General features: G+C 43.0%; 1 protein-coding gene across 9 annotated transcripts in view; it reads right to left on the minus strand.

The window, feature by feature from the left end:
* Positions 1-891: 891 nt before the first annotated feature.
* LOC121176973 (calcium/calmodulin-dependent protein kinase type II delta chain) overlaps positions 892-25,017 on the minus strand; it is a 65,487-nt gene continuing 41,361 nt past the window's right edge. For 3 of the 9 annotated variants that reach the window (XM_041031134.1, XM_041031136.1, XM_041031140.1), the window contains 13 exons: positions 23,348-23,420; positions 18,035-18,137; positions 16,857-16,940; positions 15,208-15,302; positions 14,818-14,940; positions 14,588-14,671; positions 14,297-14,339; positions 12,245-12,285; positions 7,040-7,088; positions 2,832-2,907; positions 2,632-2,726; positions 1,877-2,105; positions 892-1,766 (listed from right to left, as the gene is read on the minus strand). In XM_041031134.1, coding sequence (XP_040887068.1) covers positions 1,763-1,766; positions 1,877-2,105; positions 2,632-2,726; positions 2,832-2,907; positions 7,040-7,088; positions 12,245-12,285; positions 14,297-14,339; positions 14,588-14,671; positions 14,818-14,940; positions 15,208-15,302; positions 16,857-16,940; positions 18,035-18,137; positions 23,348-23,420 — 1,099 coding nt within the window. In that variant the 3' untranslated portion in view covers positions 892-1,762. Of the gene's footprint in view, positions 1,767-1,872; positions 2,106-2,631; positions 2,727-2,831; positions 2,908-7,039; positions 7,089-8,278; positions 8,324-9,845; positions 9,906-10,868; positions 10,878-12,244; positions 12,286-14,296; positions 14,340-14,587; positions 14,672-14,817; positions 14,941-15,207; positions 15,303-16,856; positions 16,941-18,034; positions 18,138-23,347; positions 23,421-24,458; positions 24,532-25,017 lie in introns of those variants that run through there. The other 6 variants (XM_041031141.1, XM_041031142.1, XM_041031138.1 and 3 more) reach the window with 6 other exon arrangements.

The raw sequence follows: 25,017 nt of genomic DNA on the forward strand, positions 1-25,017 counted from the left end.
ACAGCTTAAGACTTGAACAGTTATAACAGTAGAAAAAGACGATAAAATGAAACCAGTACAAATCAGATCATTTGGCATAAATCACACATTTTATTCGATAATTCTTAAACATATATCAGGTTTGTCCCCTCATTGTAACATTGTGTACCAGTGTCCCATCAAGAATTTCAACGCAGCTTAGAGAGATAAGAACAAAGTGTGGTGTTTGTGGGGAAAAATGTGATTAAACAAAAGAATGCAGGCAGTTTCCTGAACAATTCAGTGATGTTATTACTTATATATCAAAGCAAAAAAAAAAAAAAAACCCTGAACACAAATCATCTGTGACTACATCTTTAAGTCTCCCAATTCAAACATTTCAGAAAATCCTAATCTAAAGTGTTTTAATATAAACCTGCACGTGATGCCGACAATCCCCTGTCCCTTAACTAAACAGTGACTCTACATTAACATAATTACAGTAACATGTTAATAACCATAGGAGAATGGTGATTTGACTGTGTTGTAATTTTGGCCAAAAATCTGATTTGTAATTACAAAACCATACGTTTCATTCTGAATTTGTTGTTCGTGTCCGTGTGAACATCGTGATTCTGCGTTAGTCCTGTCCAGTGTAAAACGACGACTACACAAGTTGAACATACTGTCCAGGTAAAGTGAAGGAATAATGGAATCACTGATGATGGTTAAAGGAAATCAGTAATAATGAGACGTGAAGGGACAAGCATCAATATCACAATATAAAAAGTAAACCCCCCAAAAAATAGAACAAATGATAAAATTCACATAATTAGCTCCTTACTGTATGAAAATAATGATTTAACTGGAAAGAGTCACAGAATGGCCTTTAAGAATAACATGTATCTCTGTTTACATTCTATCATTACAGACTCTTCTCGGATGCTGCTCTGTGATGACAGATGCTCAGACAGACAAAATAAAAAGGTAAGTTTCCACTGATTTTTTTTTTTTTTTTTTTGTCCCTTTTAAACGTGTAGTTAAAATTCCTAGTAAACATACTTAGTGCCAACGGCAAAACCAGAAAACAGATTAAAAAAAAAAAAAAAAAAAAAATTAGCTAACTCAGATCATGTGGATACTGCTAAAGGTTAAGCCAAGAGAGAGAGAGAGCAATTTACGTCAATTACCAAAACCTATACACCACCGAAACAAAGCAAGCATGGGTCTGAGCTTCAATAGATGGCAAGTCCCAAGAGATACGTAAGTAAAAAGCAGATATGTGATATACTGGTCATCGTGCCAAAAGGCGAAAACATCACAACAGCTCATGAGTCCTCAATATGTGCAATATTCAAATGGGAAAAAAAAAACCTCTCACTATATGATAACTGGAAGTTTCACATATTTGACCAGCCCATTAAAAACAAATCAACTGGAACGACTGGCTCCTCTGAAAGCCACTTCTATTTAAAACATACGGATCTAAAAAAAAAAAAAAAAAAAAACAAAAAAAAAACCTCAGTAATAAAACATGCTCCGTGATGAACATCACACACTCGCACTACAAAATAATATTGTCAAACCTGTGGTCTGTTTTTTTTTTTTTTGTCCCCTCCCCCCCCTAACATGTACAATAATCTTCAGTCCAGCAGCGACAATATGTAAACAACACACTGAGAGGGCGGCGCTCTAGCTATTATGGGCAGGGATTGGCTGAGGGACTGGATGGACACTTGGTAGGCGGGGTCTTGTCAGCTGACTGTTGTAGGCTGGAAGGTGTTGGTAGTCAAAGATCGTCTTCTCAGCTGTAAACACAGGTTACATGAGGTTGCTGTAGTACTTCCACTGTAGTTTACTGGTAACATGTAATGAAATGAAGGTGTCTGATGGTGTGTTTGTGTGTTTGCAGGTTTACTTGGTGGGCACGGTGGGCGAGCCGGAGCGGTGGAAGTGGATGTTCTGCCACTTGCTGTCGCGGCGGTGCCAGATGCGGGTCTCCTCCGACTGCATGGTGCGAGGCATGCCGTTGCCGTCGATGTACTGGGTGAGGCGGATGTAGGCGATGCAGGCGGCCTCGTCCCCGATCAGGTGGACGTGGGGGTTGAGCAGGATGGTGTGGATCGGCTGCTTCCCCTTCGACAGAGCTGCAGAGGGAGGAAGAGAGGAGACACGGAGGATGATGGCCTGTAATGACTTCATGTGACCAATGAAGATCACACAGTTAATATTACATGGTGATTCCATTCTGTGCAGCCCTGTAAAGATGTAATTCATATGTCTGCAAAATACACAGTGAAATAAAACAATACATTTCCAACTTTCTGTGACCCTGTGGCAACTGCTCTGTTCTCTCCTGCTTTCTATTTCCATAACTGTTATTTCTTTCTCTTCTCTTCCTGTCAAACATAGAGGTGTGAAGCTAAAACTTCTCAAACTGCAACTTTTGTTGGGTGTTTAAAGGATCAATTCACCCAAATTACGAAATAAAAGCAATCACCAGCACCAAGTGCTATCTAACTATGCAGCTAGATTTAGTTGGTCTTTTTGAATGTCAAAGTTTAGACACTGAGGACAACAAATGAAACTCCATTTCCCTCACTGCTTTGTTAAACTGTAAACTTTAAACTATACAGCTTCATCACAGCATCTGAGACAGAGTTCGTTCTTTACCGTTCTCGAAGTAGAAGCGGTGGAAGTCGGTTCCCTCCACCAAGTTGCCCAAGGCCTCAGGCTCAAAGGACGTGAGGCCAGGATCGCATATCTTCCTGAAAAAAAGTGAAACCAGAGAGCAGGTTTAAAGTATCTGGTATCACATGTTGAAGTCTGTCAGATATCTGAGGTGTGAGTAAAAGCAAAGCAGTCGAACTCACGTGTAGGCCTCAAAGTCTCCGTTGTTGATGGCTTCAATCAGCTGCTCGGTGACTTTAATGATCTCCTGCTTCCGAGCTGAGAGACACAGACGGCATGAGATTAGATTTGCGAACAATAAAACCCAGATAAATGTGAAAAGAAGCACAAAGTTAAGATTAAAAAAAAAAAAGAATGGACCAAAGTGGAACATGAAGACGACAACGACCCAACATCACAACATCAGGACGTTCAGGGACTGAGTCACATCATTTTCAAAAGCACAAATAAAACACGGCCGCATAAATACAAATGAAGACTGAGGAGGAAGTTAGTCAGCATGGTTCAACATAGGACGACATCAACGACATTACCTTTCATGCTAAGGAGGTAAGCTAGGAGACAACGAATGGAAAGAATAAGTGCTGTTGTTGTAGCTTGCTCAAAGTACACCCACTACTGACAGTGACACACACACACACACACACAGCAAACTAAACACTTTTTTTTTTTTTTTACCTCGCACAGCTTCAGGTCCACTGTTGTTCCCAGCGACCTGAACACTTACAGTCTGCTCCTGTCTGAGCTGTGCACTGATCCCCTCAACTGACACCAAAAGCAGAAAACTAACTGCTGAAAGGCAAAACATCTTTGTTCAGCAGCTCCAGCAGACTGTGGGTTGTACAGGAGCAGAAGAAGACGCTGTTCACATATACCCCAGAATACCCTTGCTCTGATTGGCTGGTTTTTGTAGAACAACACTGTTCATCTCCTGCACTCATGGTGGACTTTACTTTGCAAACAGCAGACAGACAGCAGAGATAAGTTTGTTTATATATACGCTATGGAGCATTCAGATGGTTTCGTTACTTCCACTGGATGCTAAGCCAGAAAACACGACGACAATCATTGGCTGACAAGTTACTCTAAATTTCCAGCTGGATCAATGTTATTTTTTTTTTAAAGGACGCAAAATAGGTGTTTGGCTGAAGAGACAGTTTGTAATGATCAGAGTCTCTTAAAGTGGACAGCTCTGCCAGCTGAACACTGTACTGCTGTCAGTGCCTGTGGAGTGGAAACAACACTCTCTTCCTCTTGAGATCTCTAATTAGAGCACGGACAGAAAGAGTGAGGCCCTGGCATACTTACACTCTAATGCATAGAAACATACACACACAAACACACACGCACGCACAGCAGATGGTGATAAGCACAAAGAAACTAAGCAGATAAAGTGATCCTTGGCAGTGGCAGAGCTGTCAGGCTAAAAAGACACAAAGCACAAAAGCAGTTACTGTAACTGCAGGAAGACGTGATGGGTCAGGTGAGGACACACACACACACACAATAATGATTATAAAATATATGTCTCATGTATTGTGCTGAGTTTCTGCACCAAAAAACTAAAACAATTCCTTCCATACTTCATGCTACAGCTCCCAGCTGTTCTGTGTTGTCTGAACGCAAGTAACCGTACGAGAACGTTGCCTCCATCAAAGTCAAAAACCGAACAGCAACACAAATATGGCCTCACATCCAATGTCAGCGCTCAGTGCCTGACACTTTTTCACACTGTGTGTTAGAGCGCTCCTTCTTTCCTTTCTGAACTTGAAAGAAATTCAAAATGTTACTCAACAAATCTCAAAAACGCTGCTCAATTAAATCACAAATCCCACAACGAAAAGAATAAACACGAGTAAATTCTAAAGCACAAAATACCCACAAGTCAGTGTAACAACTCGCCCCTCTTCGGGTCGCTTAAAATCCTTCACAGGAGACAATCTGAGACGGAAAAAAATCACTCCCATATCTAAACTAAGACCATAACCTGTGAGGAGGGCGAACAAAGACACACCACCTTCTGATAGTTTTGGTCACAAACCCAAAAAAAAGGTTGGAAAACCACGGACTTCATTCCACTGGAGAGAAGTCAGGGTGTCATGACAGCTTCTGACCAGTGAGGGGTGCTATCAGACAGCAGCTAGGGCAGACGGACATAGTTTGGATGAGGTGTGGTTCAGTTGATCTTTGATATCCTAGTCTCACTTAAAAAAAGTCTGTGTACTTTTGTAAAGAATTTACAATCTACTTCTTGTGAATATTGTTTGTATTTCAGAAGGAGCTGAAAGCTCTCAGCTTCCGCCTGGGAAATGGAACTTACACTGGGAGTCGATGGGGCCCATGCTGGGCAGGGGCACCCCATGCTGGGGGCCGGGCCCCTGCGTGGGGGTGTGATGGGGGCCGCAGTAGCATATGGAGGGATGGTCAGAGAAAAAAACCAGAAAGGAAGATGTGAAGAAGAGGAGCAGGTAGGCAGCCACCAGTGCCCACAGGATGTACTGGCAGCACTCCTCACCACTGGGCCAAATGCTTGGAGAGTACCAGCAGGACGAGGAGGTGGAGGAGGAAGAGGAGGAGGAGGAGGAGGAGGAGGAGTGGCAGTGAGGGGTGAAGTGGTCTAAGTGCTTCAGGTGGTAGATTTGGGGAATGGAGGAGGTAGAGTGTGCTGAGATGGAAGGATTGGAGGATGGAAGGAAATGTAGATCGGTAAACGGACAACAACAGGAATGACAGGAAGAACGAAATGGAGAAAAGGAAAACGTGAAATGAATGAACACATGAAAACAAGCAGGAAATGACAGTCATCGATTCTCTTCACCGGCTGAGAACAAATGAGTTTTAACAGAGTGAAAATGTTGAGGTGAACAGAGCGAACAGTGATGGGAGATGGTCCCTTTTCTCAGGTGACATCTGATGATGCATGAGCCTCATGGTTAAGAATTAAAGGAGCAGTGCAACATTTTAGGAAACAATAATTAAAAGATCCTTCTACCAATTTCAACCAAGTTCCCACAGAGAAGAAGCTGGCCACTACACCTAATCCATTTACCGTGCAGGGAAATCAGACACTCTAAACACATTGTCACCAACCGTCAATCATCAGATGTACAAATGAACCATCATTCAAGAAACAGGAAATAGTATTCGCCCCCATTGTAACTCCTGCACTTTTATCTTCCCACTTCCTGCCACAGATAGCTCCTCCACAAAGGGACCACTGTGAAAATCACAAAGGAAGTCATGATTAAAAAAAAAAAAACCTTCTCCTCTAATTTCATACAGATTTCTGAGCCTTGCCGAAGGCTGAGCGTCTGATTCATGAATAGCTGTGTTACAGTATGTTGTGTAAGTAATAATAGTGGGAAGAAATGATGAAGGGCAAATTGTCTCCTTCTGAAAAAAAAAAAAAAAAAAAAAAAAAAAAACACATGCTACTGAACACTATCACAAGTAGAGCAATTTCAGAGCTTCATTGAATAAGGTTACTGGAGCATTGAGGAATGACGACTCCATCTCACATGAATAACAATGGAGGCCATTGTAAAGGGCAGCGGCATGTCCCTTAATGGGCCTGTGTATGTACTGGAAGTATGGACACGCATACGCTGGCATGCACGCACACACTGCAGGAAATGCTATGAAAATGCTAAAATGACAAACAGCTTTTGTAAGTTGTTTTTTTTTTTTTTTTTTTTTTTCCGACGGAAAAATTCAAATCTAATCCGACTGACAAGATTCTCTGTTCTATCAAAGGTCACTGCTGTCGAAAGACACAATCACAAATCAATTACACGATCAGAACAGATGCTGAAAAGGTTCACTTCACTGACTTTGAAGTGGAAATGTCCGTCCCCCTCATTCTTTTCCACAGCCTGTGAGTCCAGGCTGTGGTTCAGCTCACACTTCTTCTTTCATTCTACATCATTCTTCCACTTTTTGTGGACATTTCCTGTAGGTCACTGAGACTCCAGCCGGCACAGGAGTCCTATAAACTCTGCCTGAAGTCAATCTGGGTGCATGTTTTAATGCCTTGCCATCAACCAAATGACCACAAACAGAGGGGCCGACAGGGGCCCACAGCAAGGGGCCCCAGGAGGTCAGTCCAGTCGAGGTGTAAGTTCATGGTACTTGCCATGACACGCAAAATGCAGCAATGTGGAAATGAAACATATTGAAACTTAAAGACGATAATACAACATGCAACACATTCATGCAATAAACACAACCAAAGGGTGGATGTCAAAATCATTAGACCAAACCTATTAAAAAATATGAGCCAGTCACCCAGAGGAAAGTGAGCTTCAAAGGTTTTAGAGGAAAGATTTTTAATGAGGTGCGTGGTCCTGCAAACAGAAGAGTGGTTTGTACTGGTTAGTCTGAGCCTCCCTACCTCTCACGTCCTCGTCCTCGATGGTAGTGTTGGCGCTCTCGCTGGACTCCTGCGAAAAACGACAAACACGAGGAGCTGTGATTAAAAAACCAGCCTGACGTGAAAGCCCAAACAAGCTGAGGAACACGGCGGACGTTTGAGTTCCACTGAGGTGAGCGTGCTCCGCGTTCATTCACTCATCTGCTTCAGCACCTCTGACACGCTAACTTGGGTTTAGACAGTCTTGGGTTTAGGTAATAATTTTGCCGTTTGACTGCTCAGACACCGCCATGTTCTCAGATGAACAGCATCTTTCTCAGGTACGTGATGAAGAGCCAATTAGGGTTTGAAACACTCTACTTTTACTCAATGTAATTAAGTTTAAAATGTTTAAAGGGAGCTTTTTATAGTGTTGACTGTCATTTCATCATTTTAAGGCATAAAAAAAAATATCTTATGGTGCAGGACACATTACTTGTACAATGGTCCTTGTAGATGAACAAATATCTGATTTAACAAACACAAAAAAAAAAAGTAGAACACTGCATCGGTACAAGTGATGGATCAAGCAAAACAGCTGCACACTCTCTTCATGTATGATTCTACAACACTCTACACTACGCTATGCACATAAACACCGTGTACTAGCTACAACACCATCATGTCACTGCACAAAGCAAAAAAAAATACAAGCATGCACGTATGTTTCTTCTTATGGATTTCACATTACGATGTAGATCCATACATTCGCACACAGCAGATGGACTCCAGGCTATTCTGTGAAGGATTTGGCTTGGAACAGCTTTAGTATCCATGGCATTGCATGGTCTTTCTTGTGTTCCAACAGCATGCATAATCCCTCTGTCACACCACGGTAAAGCGGACTGTGATGTTGGACTGACAATGACAAACACATGTTTGCCAAAGGTCTCAAACTCTGACACGTGAGATAACACAAACTCATTTGATGTTCTGAAATATCTGAAGATCTCACATGGCACTCGCGGAAATATCCAGAGCAGTAAGCACTACACAAAAACGGTAAACACAGATGACTGTTAAGTTCAAAATGACATGCAACAGTTAATGACATGCATGCAGTGTTTTTACAGAATCCATAGCCCCTTGCTTTCTCATGTAGAGTCAAGAACATCCACTGGCACGCAAACATTTTAGCAGCAACATGAAGGCTCTACTGTAAATGGCGCACACAGCAGCAGCAAACTACAGCCTCAGACTAGCATCTGATCCGCTGTATACCTTGTTTCCATCAGCTGGGTTGTGGATAACAGTGGTTTGAGGCTCCTGATTTGAGAGGACCAACGGTGGGAAGAGAGGTCGGTGCAGAACAAAACAAGTGAGTTAGGCAGAAAGTTTGACAGAGAAGTGTTTTTGCAAGAAAGAAAAAGGAGAAAAAAAAAAAAAAAGTGGTGAAGGAAGTACGGGAATGAGGTCAGTACTGAAAACACAATCACTACAGCATAACTGCAGCGCTCTTATACACAGACGGGATGTTATGGCAGTGGAAGATGCGACAAACCCCCCCCCCCGAAAGTCTTTCACCACAGATGATCGACTTTTACCGAGCACTGACGACAAGATGACAATAACTGACCCAGGAAAGGTTCAGGTGTAAGGCAGACACTTCACCAGTTACGCACAACCTCACACTTACATCAAACAGAAACCTGTATTATTCCAAAGAGGTTAAAGGAATCCAAAAGGGAACAGAAGTACACTGTCAGGATGCATGTCCCACTCACAAGTACAGTACATGCTATTGCAAAACGGTTTGCTGTACACTGGAGCTTTTTCACTGTGTCCCGGCGGACATGTCTAACATGACTGTGGTGGCTGTGACTTTTGCAGATGAACTCTCTTAGTGACGGGTCATGTTTTTTTGACAGACGTGCACGGTCCCTGGAGCAGGCATCCACAAGTAAAAGTCTTGTTTCAAGGTTTAGACGGGTCTGAAACTCTCTTGGTTGAATCAGCGCTACAGACCTAAAGGAGAAAACTGATATCAACCTCATGTCTTTATGTTAAGTCCAGAGCTGGAGTTTGGGATATGGTCTGTCCGTTCCAAAGTTCAAAAACACACCTGCCAACATCTGCTTTAACCTAATCTGTACACAAACAGAAATATATAAATAGCAATTTATAACATTAGGGGCAGTTGTCAGATGATGTTATGTCTTGACAAACAACAGTTCTATCTATTTATCAGCCCACCACAGATATTATATTTCCATTCGTGTACAGACTAAGCAAACAAAATATGTCAATTACTGAGCTGTAAAGATGTCAGTAGGCATTTTTTTTTTTTAAACTCTGAACAGAGCATGTCAGTTCTCCCCTTGCTTCCAGTCTTTATGCTAAGCTAGGCTAATTACTTCCAGTGACAAGCCTGTGTTGATTCCAGTTTGGCTGACAACAAAGGCTTTGACCCCTGGTAACAGTGCATTAGCCACAGCTAACGTGCAATGTGCCCCCCCCCAATATTGCCATTACCGGCATCATCAACAACAAAGGAGAATGTAACCCACGTACAGCAATGTGGCAATGCAACAAAGCGATCCAGAAGTGCGTGTGGACAGCTCATGTTACACAACCACTAAAGACATTTGTGGTTCTTAAGCTTTATGGGGGGGGTGGGGGGGGGGGGGGGGGGGGAGAAAAAAAAAAAACAACCACCATCAACAATAAAGTGAGAAAGGCGTGGAATTCATCAGGACAGATGTCACTGAAAATATGGACAGATGGATAGTTAAGACAGAGACGGACAGTCATGCAAACACACAGGCAGCAAGGCAGGCAGACAGTGTACCAGAGAAGGAGTGGGGACAGGCTCTTTGGGGCTGGTGACCACATTGGCCTTGTTGTTGATCTGGAGGGACAGAGTGGACAGACAGGTAGACAGACGGGACAGGGCAGAGGTGACAAGGCTTAGTGTCCAAAGGCTAATACAAGCAGCTGCTGTGGAGGGAAAAGAGGAACATTGTGCTCGAGAATTCCTGTCAGGGAGTCAAATCTGTGGCATCCATCCATCCATCCATCCATCCATCCATCCATCCATCCAGCACAGAACACTTGAGCTTTTAGTCCGAACAAAGAAAATCAACCACCACACTGTTATCAGAGGCCTGTTTACTGACAGAGCTGGACAATAAGAAAAAGACAGACATATCCATATATTAACCGTAGGCCTTTAACAGCAACAAATGCACCAAGAGTTCTAGCGCTTTAAGTTAAGTTTTAAACTTCCTTGCCTTTGCGTCATCGCAACATCCGGTTTCGGCCATGTTGTTTCGGTGATAAAAAGTCTTTAAATTTTCGGCGGCCGAAAATTTGGTGCATCCCTACTAAATACGCTGTGTAAACTCTCACTCTGGTTTCACAAACTTACAACATGCAAACTGTGCACTTGGATAGAAATGAAAAAAAAGTGGCAACACAATAAGAAAAGCACTGTGGCCGAATCCCGAATCCGGGAATATGAATAAGCAAATGAATATTTGTTCCATGATATCCAGTGATGAACACCAGGATAAGACTCACACCCTGTGCACAGAAACACAGTCAGTGACAAATACACGTCAGGTAAAAGACTCAACAGAGGAAAAGGAAATGAATCATTGGCTTCAAAACAACATGTTGGACTACTGGTCTGCTAAGACTCTACTCTGAATCTGCTATGACTGTAAAGTTTTAGTGCTATTTTACCTGTATTACTATAACAAGATAACAACTATAGCTCTGTTTTACAAGGAGATGGGGCAGATTTTGTTCTTCTCTATTTTGCACTATGTTGAAAAAAAAGGGGTCAATCCTGACTGAACAAAACTAGAACCTGAAGTTTCTCTAACAGTTTCTCAGGCTGGGGACACACTGTATGACTGTTAGACTGAGAAACAGTTTAATCCTAACAACTGACTTTCCAGATGAAAGTGTGAAAAGAGTGTGAGTTCTGGTTCTCCCACTTTTCACATCAATAAGCACCTGACTATGGCAAAAGTTGAATTTTAAACTGAGTACAGAACAGTCAGTTTAAAGGTTGTCCTGTCTCACTGATGTAACGGAGACACACGGCCCAAAAACATGTCCACACCTCCATCAGAAAATGTGGACCTGACACTTATTATTAATAGTTATCTGTTTCCAAAATAAAGCTCCAAACTCTTGCTTCCTTTCTTTTATTCTTTTGGTGTAAAAGCTGTGAAATTGAAATACATATTTGAAATATACTGAGTTTCAAAATCCTGGTATCAGCCCGTAAAATACTCAGCGTGTGATGTTTTCACTGTCTGCTCAGTCATGCAGTGCCTCCCCCCAGCCTTTATAACATGGTGCGGCACTGTGGTGGAATTTAAATACAAGGGGTTTTCTACTGCTAACTACCCACTGCAGGTGTCAGTCGGGCTAACAAGCAGGCAGCGAGCTCAGGCCTACCCTCAGAGGCTCTGTACCGTCCGTCTTCCTTTTCTGCATCGGGCAGCCACAACACAGTAAGACAGAAAATGAACCTTTGTCTCACTGTACAACCTCACAACAACTCACACAGGCACACACTCACCAAAACCTTCTCATGCATAATTCCATTCTTTCAAATAAGGTTTTATTGTGCAACAGCCGCAAGTGCGTTCACGCACTTTATGTCCAATAAATGTGCAGATGATGAGTCCGTAAGTCACGTGATCAGATTTTCTACATTTCAACTATTTTTTCTACAGCGCAAAGAGTCCCACTAAAAACTGTCCTCGCTGAGGACAGTGGATTATCTATTTCAACCAGGTAATTGTTTCTGGAAACTCATGTAGCTGCTGAGTGTGAACATGCTAAACAAGGGGGAAAGAGGAGAAGCACACAAACACACGCTCAAGCACACATCTATACACACACACACACTCCTTGGTGGTGTCAATTGAGGATTTTCATCTTCTGACAGCCAAGTGTGTAGAATGGCAGAGAGATGAAGCCTGTCTCCCACCCTCGAATCACGATTTAATCATCACTTATTAGTTTCCTACAGTTTCCTCAGCTCAGACAGCAGACGCTCCTCCTCCTCCTCCTCTCACACAGATTAACGACGAGAGGGGGATCATCATTGGGAAATACACTTTAAACACTGAGGCCGAACCTGCTGAGGTGCAGTGGGATACACTGAACCATAGCACAGTGTATAAAACAACAATACAGGTGAGTGAGTGAAATGGAAGCTGAACTTACTTTGACACCATCTGGCTTTTTGTTCAGCAGGCTCTTGGCTGCTGTTGAGAAAAAAAAAAGATAACAATGGAAGGAAATCAGTGGCCAGCTGGAATTAACACACACACACACACACACGTACACATGAACACACATGCATGCATTATGTCTATTCAAGGCTGGCCAATTACTAGCAACCTCAAAGTGGGCCCTGCTAGAATTGGAAGCAGAAGAGAGAAATGCAAATTAAGTCAGGAGATGAAATAAAACTAAATAAAATAAAAAATAAAAGAATCATTAGTCTGGAACATGGAGTTAGATTCATCTGACAAGACTATAGGAGACACTGGTAGCAGAGCTGAGCAGTCAGCACAGCAGTGTCCAGGAAACTGAGCTCTTTAGCTTCTCCTTATCCTTCTCTGCCCACTTTCCCCTCAGGAACTTGTGGGGTTTTTTTTTTAAATCTCAAACACACTTATGAAAACACCTTTGATTTATAAGGAGCGAGCTGAAATCACGTGAGAGGTGATCGTTTCCTCGGGTTTGTTGGCCGATGAATAACCACCAACTCTTCAGTCAACATGCAAGGACAGTCAGAGACACAGAGAAGATGACTGGTAGTTGCGGGTGGGGGGGGGGGGGGGGGGGGGGGGCAGAACGGAGGGGGGTGTCAGGGTTTTGTGCATCCTCTATGACAGTGAGGGGTTTTATTGGCAGGAGTGATTTGTCAGAGCGTCATGTGCATGTTTATTAACTGATAGCGGCTTTTCTGTGACATGGAATATCTTTTAGCAGCCATACTGGAGGAGAATGTTAAAAGGCACAGGTACAGTAATATGGTACTGTAACATCCACTCAGTCCAGCTCAAACTAAATGATCTGATCAGGTGGAGATGTTTCTAAACTGTGTTTCACTTCTAAAAAGAAACTACTTATATAGAGCTATTATATACGTAACTAACTCAACTGAAATATGTAAATCTAGGGTCTAAAATACATAGATATGAGAAATTACTATCCTAATATGATATAACACAGATTATATAGATAAATACCTGCATCTATAAACATAAAACAAATCATTTTACACATTACCAAGTATTAAAAAGCAAGATGTGATGTCTGTAGGTTGAAATATGTAAATGTCTGTCCTCTATTCAGAAACTGTATGGACTTGGATTTACAGTATCTTCATAAAAGCCATTGCAAAGGTTCATGTAGCAGCAGTGGCTGATTATGTCGCAGTAGTTTGAGTGCAAACAACACTTACTGATCATTTGCATTTCAGAAATGTTGGGAGTTTGACGAGAAATGAGAAATGTTCTCAGTTCTTGGTGCCTGAAGCCGTTTTTTTTTCCCCTCCAATATGGCCACCAACAGACGCACTGTGTCAGCTGAAAGCCCTATGCTGGTGCTTTAGTAGACACGACATGCCTCAGAACCAAACCTGACAAGTGTAGTTTGACACGGCGGAGAAGTGTCAGCTACACCAAGGACTCTTACCTTACACATGAGTTACCACCCAAGACGGGGAAGGAAGAAAAACAAAAGTAAACACGAAGGGCATGTTTACACTGATGACTAAGCACTGATATTTCTTTAAGACTGACAACTGATAGTTTAGAGATTACTATAAAGAAAATGAACATGAATGAAAAACGGAAACTTGCCTGTCGTTTGCCATTAAAACAAACAATCAATAACGTTAGACTCAGTTTGAATGTTTTGCCCTTTAAAGGGACCTGAGGATGGAACTTTATCGATCTACACAGTCACTCAGTGTCTGCTGAAAAGGGAGGACAGATGGAGCTTAATGGGCTCTAAAGGCCAGCACACTTGAAAAAACAGCTACACTCAAAAGAGCCGCCTCTAAAACAACAAGCAAATATATAATAAAGACGGAGTTAAGAAGGCGTCAAGGAAAAAAAAACAAAACTGGCATCAGTAATGGTATTTTTGTCAAGAAAGACAAAACATATGCAGCTGTCTATTAAGAGATCGATATTTGAGGCAGGACTGGGAAGAACTGTGACCATTAGCTGTCACTTGTCATTAGAACTGGTTCAGTCCTACCTGAGAAGTTGCGAGTGGCAAGCATAGTAGTCAGGATAGCACCCTACGGAGAGAGAGAGAAACGGACACAGAGACACAGACCACCGTGTTTACACAAGCTGAAAGGTTAATGATTAGACATTCTGGTGCCTGTAAATGGGTTTGACTGATTTTTGGAGCCTTTATCAGCTAAAAGGCTGAGTGCACCAGTGTTTAAGAAAACAAAAAAAAAACGTTCATCTCTTACTGCAGGAATTGAACAATAAAACAGGGGTTGCCCAGTCCTGTAAAGCAGCACCTGCTGTCACTTACCTTGAGTTTCCTTCTGGCATTGAACTTCTTCAGGCACTCCACAGTCTCCTGTCTGTGCATCATGGACGCCACAGTGGAGCGTTGCTGTAAACACAGAGATAAGTGTGTGGTGTTAGCTGAACTCATGAGTAAAATACATGTGAGCTGCATCAAAAAATACTGAGTAAAAGGTGTGTTCACAGGTAGACTTTACGTCCTCAGCTCTGTGTGTGTGTGTGTCTGAGACGTACACAGATCCAGGGGTGTTTGAGTGCGTCTGTGGCAGTCACTCTCTTGGCCGGATTAATGGTCAGCATCTTGTTGATCAGGTCTTTGGCCTCTGGAGTCACTGTGTCCCACTCTGGAGAAGGGAACTGTTCGAAGACACACGTCACAGAAACGACCGACCATCTACCGTATTATAATACATGCATATAATTCCTGTGTTTTGTCTATATATGACTTAGCAAGATTAATGGATATTAAATAGGTTTTTTGACCATCATACACACTGTTCCATCTCATGCTGAAAACTGAAAACAAGATGGATGAGAGAGAGAGAGAGAGAGAGAGAGAGAGAGAGAGAGAGAGAGAGAGAGAGAGAGAGAGAGAGAGAGAGAGAGTGTCACTGGAAAACTCACGTCATAAGCTCCAGCTTTAATCTGCTGGTAGAGTCTGTGCTGGTCCTCATCCCAGAACGGAGGATATCCCACCAGGAGAATGTAGAGGATCACACCTACACATACACACACACACACATTACAGTAATCAAAGTTAATCTTGACAGATAGCTCACTTCCTGATCAACACATACATCTTAAAGCAGACACTCCATCAATGATCCAATTATCAAAACCATAACTTTGCACCATAAAGACAGAGATAAAAAAACAGATATATGACGTCTAAATAAAGAACAGTGCGGCGACAGACAGAAACAAAGCGCCTGAGTTTGCTGGTGTGACCAGGGGATAGTCGGTTTTGATTGGCTGGGTAGGGTTCCAGGAAAAGATGAAAGGCCCTCTATCTGACAACGAGGCAGTCCGACCACAAACACAACACCGGCTATTGTTTCTGTGGACTCGGTGAGTCAGCACAGGTGTGTGTGTGTGTGTGTGGAAAGGAGTGCGAGAGCGTGTGTTTTTGAGACAGCGTCTCAGTGTCTTTGACATCTCAGGCCCAGGTGGCCTGGCCCATCACAAGTGTGTGTAATGAGCATCAGCAATGATTAATTCAAGAGGCTGGAGCCCTCTGTACTCCTCTGTGGTACATGAAGTAGAGAGCGCACGCACGCGCACACGCACACGCACACGCACGTGCCCAGTTGTCTTTTCTATTACAGCACTTGGCTGCAGGACAACAATGTTGATGAAGCATGAAAATAACTGACATTTCTCTATGTGACATTCAAAGTACTGTTGGAATGTGGAATAAAAAATATATGTATCTATATGCACATGCAACTTGTGATGATCTGTCCAAACGCAAAATTCAAAATCCTTGGCTCTGATACTGGGGATTCAAATGGCAATTCCTAACTGTGTTCCCATTGTTTTAGACTCTGGCCTGATTTGGATTCATCTATCACACACAGCAATGCCTCACTGGGCTTGATTTCCTGTTTACGTGAGATGTCACATGACGCCAATCACCTCGATCAGGCGGATGAAAAACTCGGATTGGATCGTTACAGCACTGACTTGGATTTCTTTGCTCTCTGCCGCATGTTAACCAGCATGTTTCTTTCAGCACCTCTAAAGAAATAAATAATCATGCTCCTTTCTGCAAAGTTAGAGTGAAAGTTATGTTATATATAAGTTGAAAAGTAATCTTGATTTGGGAATGCAACCACGAATGAGCTGCCAGCACTGTAAAATAGTCTAACGTGCTAAAATCTGTGCTAAATTTGGCTAAATACTGACATAAACAAGATACTACAGAACAACGAAATATAAAAAAAAAACACATCAAATAAGCTGTTATAGTTTTCTTTATGCAGAGCAGCACGGAGCAGTTCTGGTTCTGTGATTTAGAAATCTGACTTGGTATCAGCAGGTATGAAAGAACAGAGGAAAATGGAGAGAAAACATGATTTCACCAGTATCTCTGCCCTTGGTGCAGTGCGTTCTTTTGAAGTGGGGGGGGGAGGGGGGGCACTCCCTGTCAAACTCCCAAGGGAAAGGCCTCTGATTGGCTGTTTCAGACCATAGCATTTGTGTGCCGCTAATAATAAGCACCTGCTCCACTGGGCTTCCTTTGAAATGAAACTCTGGTGAGCAGAAAATCTTACCGCAGGCCCACATGTCCACCGGCTTGCCGTAGGGATCTTTCCTCAGCACCTCTGGAGACAGGTACCCTGGTGTCCCGGCAAAACCTGAAACACACACACACACACATAAACATTAAACCGGACCATCTCCTCTAAGTTGAGGTCTATCAAAAGCTTGTTAGGATCGTGCCCTATACGCCAAACACTTCACAGCAGCTAACTATCAGCAGTCTCATAAAGTAAAGTTTATGAGCTGAGGTTAACAAGCTCCACCAAAGGAAAACACCCCTCTGTGGGTCTGTAGTTTGACTCACCACCAGCAACACGCAGCCTACTTTTTAAAAAAAAAAACACCTCAAAGTACCAGCAGACCCTTTGGGCAATGAGACGTAGTACGAGTAGTAGTAAAGACAGAACACGATGTGAACTGGTTCCAGATGGAGGCCGGAGCTGGGGGAATAGACCAATTATTTCTCAGCTCTACTGGGAGCAGGGAGAGAGAAATAGGCCTGATATCCATCCAATCCAGACTTGATACAAGAGCCAAGAGCGGTGGCACACCTAGTCCCTTTAGGTGTGATGTAACGAGGGAGTTACTTGGGCTCTGAATGATAAAATGACACAATTGTAGATCTTCATTTGATTCTAGTGTTTAAAGAAATACAAAAGTGGGACAAAAATGTAATTGTTCCATTTCATATTTCTTTCATCAGCTCAGTGAGACGTTTCCTGAGAAGCGAGTGTGAGCAGAAAATGAGTGCGCAAGTGTTCCTTTGTCATCGGAGAGAAAAATGAAACATTTAGAGATGTTGCTGGATTCACGCATTCAGCAAGAGAGGATGCAAGGACACAATTCGAGGCACATTTTCATCACTGTACATTCTACAAAATGATGAATACTGTGAGTGTAAGTGGCACATTTGTGACTTTCCATAACTATACAATCACCCCTCGCATCGAAGTATAAATGGAGGAAAATCTGTCTGCATTTTGATTTTCTCGACATCTGCGGGTGCGTAGCTGAGGACTCAAGGAAGCGCATCAAGTGTATGTTAGACCTCACCTACTTTGTACAGAACTTGCCATGTTCTATGAGGTCAAACTTAATTCAGATCCTGAATTAAAATGAGAAAAAAAAAAGTTACTGATAACTGAATATCAAGAGGAAAAACCTACTTGGGAAAGTTGTGTATACTCACCGAACCATGCCTGCTGGTCTCCCTGCACTTCAATGGCCAGGCCAAAATCTGCCAGTTTAACCGCCGCCCCCTTCAACTTGCTGGCTAGGAGCAGATTCTCAGGCTTGGAGTAAAGGGACACAGAGGAAAATCTTTCAGTACCTTGCACTGATAAAACGATATCATTTTACAATGAAAATAAACATGACTGAGGTAAAGACTTAAAGATGTTCTAGTGTTTTGGTTACAGGCGGCTTAAGAGGCTTTAAAAACAGGGAGGGTTATTGTAGCTCACGGGGTAATAACATTAAAGGACTGATGTCATACAGTGTGTTTCAGCGTTTGGCAGTTTGGACTAATGGATGAGCTGGAGGCCAACTGGAGCAGCTGTCCAGTCTAACAGATAAGTGTGTAGTGGAGGAAGCCATGTCAGAGTCAGAGTCCAGCCTCTACACACACACACACAAAGTCACCACTGACTCAGACCCAGAGGCACAGGTTTGATGTCACTCAACAAGATTCCGGCGGGCTGCGGTCAAATTGGCCGTGCGAGCCCGGGCCGGTAGAGGAGGACTGGGTGAGAGAGGCCGGACGGTGACTCACGCCAAAACCCCTGCAGGAAGTAAAGGCGGGGGGGGGGGGGGCGTGGCCTCACAGAGGGTTGGAGAGGATGAATAATGGATTTGCTGACATTTTCCAAGCCGTTTGTGTGATGGAGCCAAATAGGAAATTATTCAGAAGGACTGAGCTGTAGTGGAACGACAACAAAAGGGAGGCGTGCTGCTGATTTGAAGGAAAGCAGCTTTTGTTCTGCAACAGTTAAACCCAGTTATCTTAAGGGCAGTGTGCACTGTGGCTTTATACGATAAGGGGCCTGTGCAAGCCATGATTCATTTTGAGCCTCTCACCTACATTCAGTCTATCACATGGGTCCTTTTACTTTATTTTAGACAAGTATAAGTTTTACTGACATACTGTATGTATATGATCATAATCCAGATTTGACCACTTTTGTCATACATTTGTCACCAAAAACACTTCACACATCATTTCATAAAACAACACAGCTTACACCTGAGAGGGCAGCGCAGCCACGTTAGGCTGCGTGTGATGATCGTCTGATCATTCAGTCTACATCTATCTACATCTACATCTCAAGACTCAAGAAGTAGGGAAACTGTCAACACATTGGAGTCCTTGTACAAATGTCTTCTTTTTTTTTACCGACTGCTTTTGAAACCACTTTTGAGGCATTTCTGAACATAAAGGCAAACCATGACACCGACCTGCTCCAGCTTCTCAGCCAATCAGATAAATATCCCCTCCACTACCCAGTCATAAATACATTCAAGCCTCTCTTTCATGCAGTATATATACTATATCCTCATCTACTGAAAATAAATCGAGAAAGGAGAAAAAAAGAAATGTGTGAATGGAAATAGAGGTATGTGAAAGGCCCAGAATGGATTATGGCTTATATGGGTCTTCAGACACTGCCTACATATCACCTACACTTCCTTCTTCATATTGTCTGTGCTATTCATTCCAGGAGGTATCAGTTCACTGAAATCAAATAAAACCCATTTCATCAGTCAATATGTGTGTGTGTTTCGAGGTTGCCTGAGCAGTTAGTAGAGCATGTGGGAACTCTGAGTCGTGCAAGTTCAGGAGGGCATGCTGTGGTCAGAGGAGGAGGAAGTGGAAGAAGGGGTGAAAGGGAAAGGAAGGAGGGAGGGAGGAGTGGGAGGGGTAAATGCATTCATCAGCATCATGCAGTCATTGCAAACGCTTCCCGACTCCACTATTCTCCACCACAGCGCTGTGCAATCTCCCAAAGCGACCATGTAACCCGGTGGACAGGTAAAAAAGGTCAAATGAAGGAAAAGAGGGAAGAAGGTAAAACATCTGTTTTTTGGATTTAAAAAAAAAAAAAAAGTTGAATGTTCAAGTCTGTGGACATAAAAACTTTCCAGGAGAAGTTTGGAACTGTGACTTCCAAGGTCCATTATGGTCAGAAAACTTTCAGTCACTGGGCTTCGAAATTCTTTTACAGTGAAAGCTGAGGATTACAATGCAGAGAAAACTGATCATACAATCTGCAAAAGCATTTTTGAATTTGCTGTTTATATTTAAGATGAAATCATTTACACTAGTGACGACAACATAAACCTATAATTATCTGGAAGAGTCTAGTTTTTCTATGTTGAATAACACTGAGGATTTTACTGAGTTGCACTGATAAGAATAGATTGCTTCTCTAAAAGATCTGATAATGTCCTTTACCTTCTACTTTATGATCTTAGAGATAGTATTATATGGGTGGAAGGTGCTCAGCGTGCTTTAACACCTGCTGATGCTTTTTTTTTGTTTCCCCCCTCAAATCTCTCAACCCTAAAAGTGATCCAGCAGCCATGAATTACAACCTAATGTGGCTTTCAGGCCTGCAGATAAGGTTACAGCAGCCACACACACACACATGCAAACACAGTCAAACCTACAGGGTGATGAATACAAATAAACACCCAGAAATCATTTGGCAAATGAGCAGGATGTGGCTGAGTTTACTGACAATTCATGTTATTGAGGCTGCCGTATCAGCATACTGTACACGTACACACACACACACACACAAGCGCACGCACATGACTGGGTTTCTGCACATGTGTACAAAGTACAGTTCATATCACTGATTAGGATTTATGCTCCCTCCTCGCTGCTAGTGTGTAATAGCTGTAATTGGATTCTATCTAATACAGCGAGCCATGAAATAGATAGAATTACTGGCCTACTACACCAGACAAGGAGTTCTGCTGAAGTCTGGACTGGGACTGTTACTGGCAAAAATGCACATACTACACTTGCTGCCAAAAAGTGTTGTACACAAACAACTTTTTCCCCAGGTTCTTTTCTCGACTCAGCACATTACTGGGATTTTTTCAGTAAAGAGAATAAGAAATGAAGAAAAATTAAGACTTAAGAAAAGACACTGAGCTGGGTGAAAAAATTAAAGTGCTGACATCTTGTGCCTTGACTCTTAATAGATGTTCTGAGAGCCCATCCCCAACAGGGAGTCCCATGTGTGATTCTTCTACTGGTCCACGTTGAGTTAGCAGAGTCCACCCTGGTCTTAGGGGTGGAATTCTCATCATCCACTCTTCGTGGCCTGGCTGTCTCTGAGACAGTTTTTCCTCTCTTCTCCTCAAACTCCCTAACAAGTTTCCAGGTATTGAGTGTGGAAAAAAACCCAGTATTAAGCCTCCAGTGTCTCCGGAGGGAGCTGTGTGAAGGCTGATAAATGTCCTCATGTGACGTCACTTGAGTCCGTGTCGGTTAAGTATAAGGACCACAAGTCTGAAAAGTAAAACGATGCAGGGGTGTGGTGTTAGAAAGAAGCGACCTCACAAGACCTCCGTGGCCCACCCGCCTCCTCAGCTGACACTTGCGTGACACACCCAGATCTCAGACTGAACTGTCAGCAGTCAAGTTGATTTGTGGGTAATGTTTTTGCAAGATTTCAACAAGGAAGAAGAAGAAGAAGAAAAAAAAAAAAAGATGATATCACCAATATGTTACAGAAATACAAAGCTAAACTGGTGGACTACTCTTTTCAGTTGAGACTATATTGTCACACATACTGATCCCGAGGTCAAAAAAATCTTAAAACTGTCGCGTTAAGAGAAAGTGCTGCTGGGATAGCCTTTCTCTGTGCTGCTGTAGCAGAAAGCAGAAACAGTAGCAGGTCAGAAGCAGTTCAGTGTGACATTACTGCTCCACAGAAAGCTACGACACCAGACGACAGCGTGATAAATCCATGTGTCTAGACTCTTCACATAAACTATAAAGCTTCCCACGAACTTAATAAAGGCAGCTATGTATTGCTTCCCTGTGTGCCTGTTTGTGCGTGTGTGAGTGTGAAGGTGTGTTTTCTGGAATCCCTGTACTACTCCGAATCATTAACTTGAGAAAAATGAAATCGTGAACACACACACATAAAGTGGCAAACAGTGCTTTTCCACAGTGCCTTCCGCTCTGCAGCTTGCTTGTTTGTTTTGGTTGTATTTGTTTTGTCTTTGTGTTTCTGCAGTGAGCCGTGGCAGCTGCCTGGCAACCGCCAATCAGAACGCACGGAGAGGAGCAGTCGGCGAATGCAAAATGCGAGCGTATTATTGCTGAAGGTAAACCAAACCTCAGACACACCCGGTTCATTTGATTGGCAAATCAGAGCCTTGGGAGCAAACCACAGTGAGAAAAAGCAGCATTAAGAGATGGAAACAAGACCGCAGTGGACATAATGTTTAGTAATGTCCAAACTCCAAAACCATTTAAGCATCATGAGGTTAACATCTGGCCTCACTTAAACAGATTCAAACAGCCCTTCTCCGTTTAATCTTAGTCTGAAATAGCTGACAGTTTTTACGTCGCAGCTACAAGATGGTGTTTCAGTGCATCTCTGTCCTCTGTCAAAACCGGCTTTTCCATTACTGGAAGGTGGGCGTCCTTCAGGGAGGTAAATAATTCACCAAATACCCAACAATGCTAAAGGAAACAGGGGAAGCTGGATTTGAAAGGGAAAAAAAGAAATCCAGCTGGATACTTGGACTAAAATATGCAAACAAACTATTCAAAGGAAGTCAGTGCCAGCAATCAAACCATGCTATTAAGACCTAAAGAATAATAAAAGTCAATTTACTTGAGCAAAATCAACCATCATCCCACCTCGGCGGGTCCTCTAGACTTTCTAGATCTAGCATCAGCTAACGCCAGGATCAGAGAGGGATGGCAGTAAAAACGCTGGACCACAACCAATCATAACCTGCCATCTCTCATGACTTGAGTATGTAGATAACATCGTTCCCCTTTCGCCTTTTTAACGTTTTATTTTTCATTCTAACTTTTTCTTTGTTGTTTGTGAATTGAATGCATTTAATGTCCATCATTAACGATTTATTCATTTATTTATTGATATAAAGCATGGTCAATGTCGTTCCAGACATATGTGCCTTTTTAACAAGGTCCATATACAGTATGTGCTGCCGTTTATAGCAGCAGAGTGACGCAGAGCCCATTCACACTTCTCTGTAGCCATTACAGGGGTAAGTGTACTGACTGTCTGCTCAGTGGAAGTGTGAAGATGATATTTTATCCAAACATGACGCTGGAAGGTGTAAACTAACATTTCCAAGTGAAGTTGGGAGAATGTGATATGATTTAAGAGCTGACAGAGGTACGTCAGTGTGGAAAAGGAAGTTCAGAAAAAAATGGATAAAGAAATACAGAGAATAGTGTGGAGACTCAGAGCTTGAGCTCACTCCTTTAGTGTGTGTGTGTACTTACCTTGAGGTCGCGGTGGACCACGCCCATCTGGTGGCAGTGGAGAACAGCCTCTAGGATCTGCTGAATGCAATGACTGCATGCAAACACCAGGGGGCCATGGGTTAGTGACAAGCTACCACTCACTGTCTGTGGCTGTGAGCTCGCTTTGACACTCGGGGAGCCGCCGGCCGTGTTAGTGGAGAGACTGCACAGCTATGTGGCAACTGACCCACCCACAGGCCATAATGATGGGCAATTTGGTAAAAAAAAAAAAAAAAATTTTTTGTGTACGTGTGTGTGTGTGTGTTACCACAGTCACACACTGATGTTTTTGCTGTAACAGATCCAGGAAAGAAGAAAAAAAAATGGCTGTAATTATGTCATCACCTACCACTCACACAACACGGCCAATTCTCTGCCCGAGTCTCAAAACAGAAGTGGTGTTAGCTCCAGGGCCAACTGGAGGCCGGACCCTGAGAGACTGAGGAGGAAGGTGCAGGAGCTGAAGGAAGTCCAAAATATAATTGTTTCTAAGTATTCAAGCAGCTAAAAATCTGTGGTTACCATGCTTTTCAAACACTTTCTGACTGTTGGAATTACTTCAAACTTTGATGTCTGTCTGAAACCAAAAACTCTGGTATCAGATTTCAAATTGTTGCATATTTCTAAAGACGGTCTCTAAAGCCACAAAGGGTCTTTTGACTACTCTTTCCCCCCTCCTCCTCCTCCTCCTCTCCCAGGTCTCAGCCTCTCAGTGGTTGGTTCACAGCATGGTTTTGGACAGATGCTACATGCACTTTGTGCCCTGGCATACAGGAGAGGCAGGCCATGATGAGATCCACCAGCCCCCCCACCCCCCCAGTCCCACCCCGGCACTGCACGACCTACCGCCTCCTCTCCAGCCAACCTGCCCACAATGCCCTGCAGTAGGTGGGTGTTAAAATACTCCTGCCAGATGGCGGTGTGTGAGGGTGCCTGGTGGAGGAGGAGGGGGTGTGGTTTTGGAGGAGGCGGCACTCTGTGAGAGGTTAATTGGTCGACTGATCAGGCAAGTGGAGGAGCGAGGCGAGATGCCGCAGGTGGGCAGGCCTGTGTCTTTTTTTTTTTGCTGTTACTGTCGCCACTTACTAACCTTCAGATCCCTGTGCACTATGCCATTTATGTGGCAATGATTTACACTTTCTAGAATCTGCTGTATGCAGTGACTGTGGAGAGAAACCAGGCCAGAAGCAAAAAGGAGAGGAAGAGGGAGAACAGGTAAATGTCAGGAAACAAACGGAACAAGAACAGGCAGACAGAACACACCACAACACATGAAGTAATAACACTTGATTTTTTTTTTTTTTAAAGGAACAGCCCAACATTTTGCGAACTATGATTAATCGCGTTCCTTTTCGAGGGTGAGATCAGAGGATCGAGATCAGTCTCATGTCTGTGTGCGAAGTACAGAGCTGGAGTCATGAGGCCGTTAACCTAGCTTAGCATAAGTTGTATTTAACTCTGGACAGAACCAGGCTGACTGGTTCTCTGTGTCCAATACTGAAGCTAAACTAGGCTAAGCTAGGCTAACCACATCCATACTCAACACACACAGACATGTGATTGATATCAAAGATCACACATGACTCTTGGAAAGAAAGCTCATTGTCGAGCTGTTCCTTCAAGCTATTTCACATAGAGAAATATACAAA

Source organism: Toxotes jaculatrix, chromosome 23 (assembly GCF_017976425.1).
Source record: "Toxotes jaculatrix isolate fToxJac2 chromosome 23, fToxJac2.pri, whole genome shotgun sequence".
Classification (NCBI taxonomy): Eukaryota; Metazoa; Chordata; class Actinopteri; family Toxotidae; genus Toxotes; species Toxotes jaculatrix.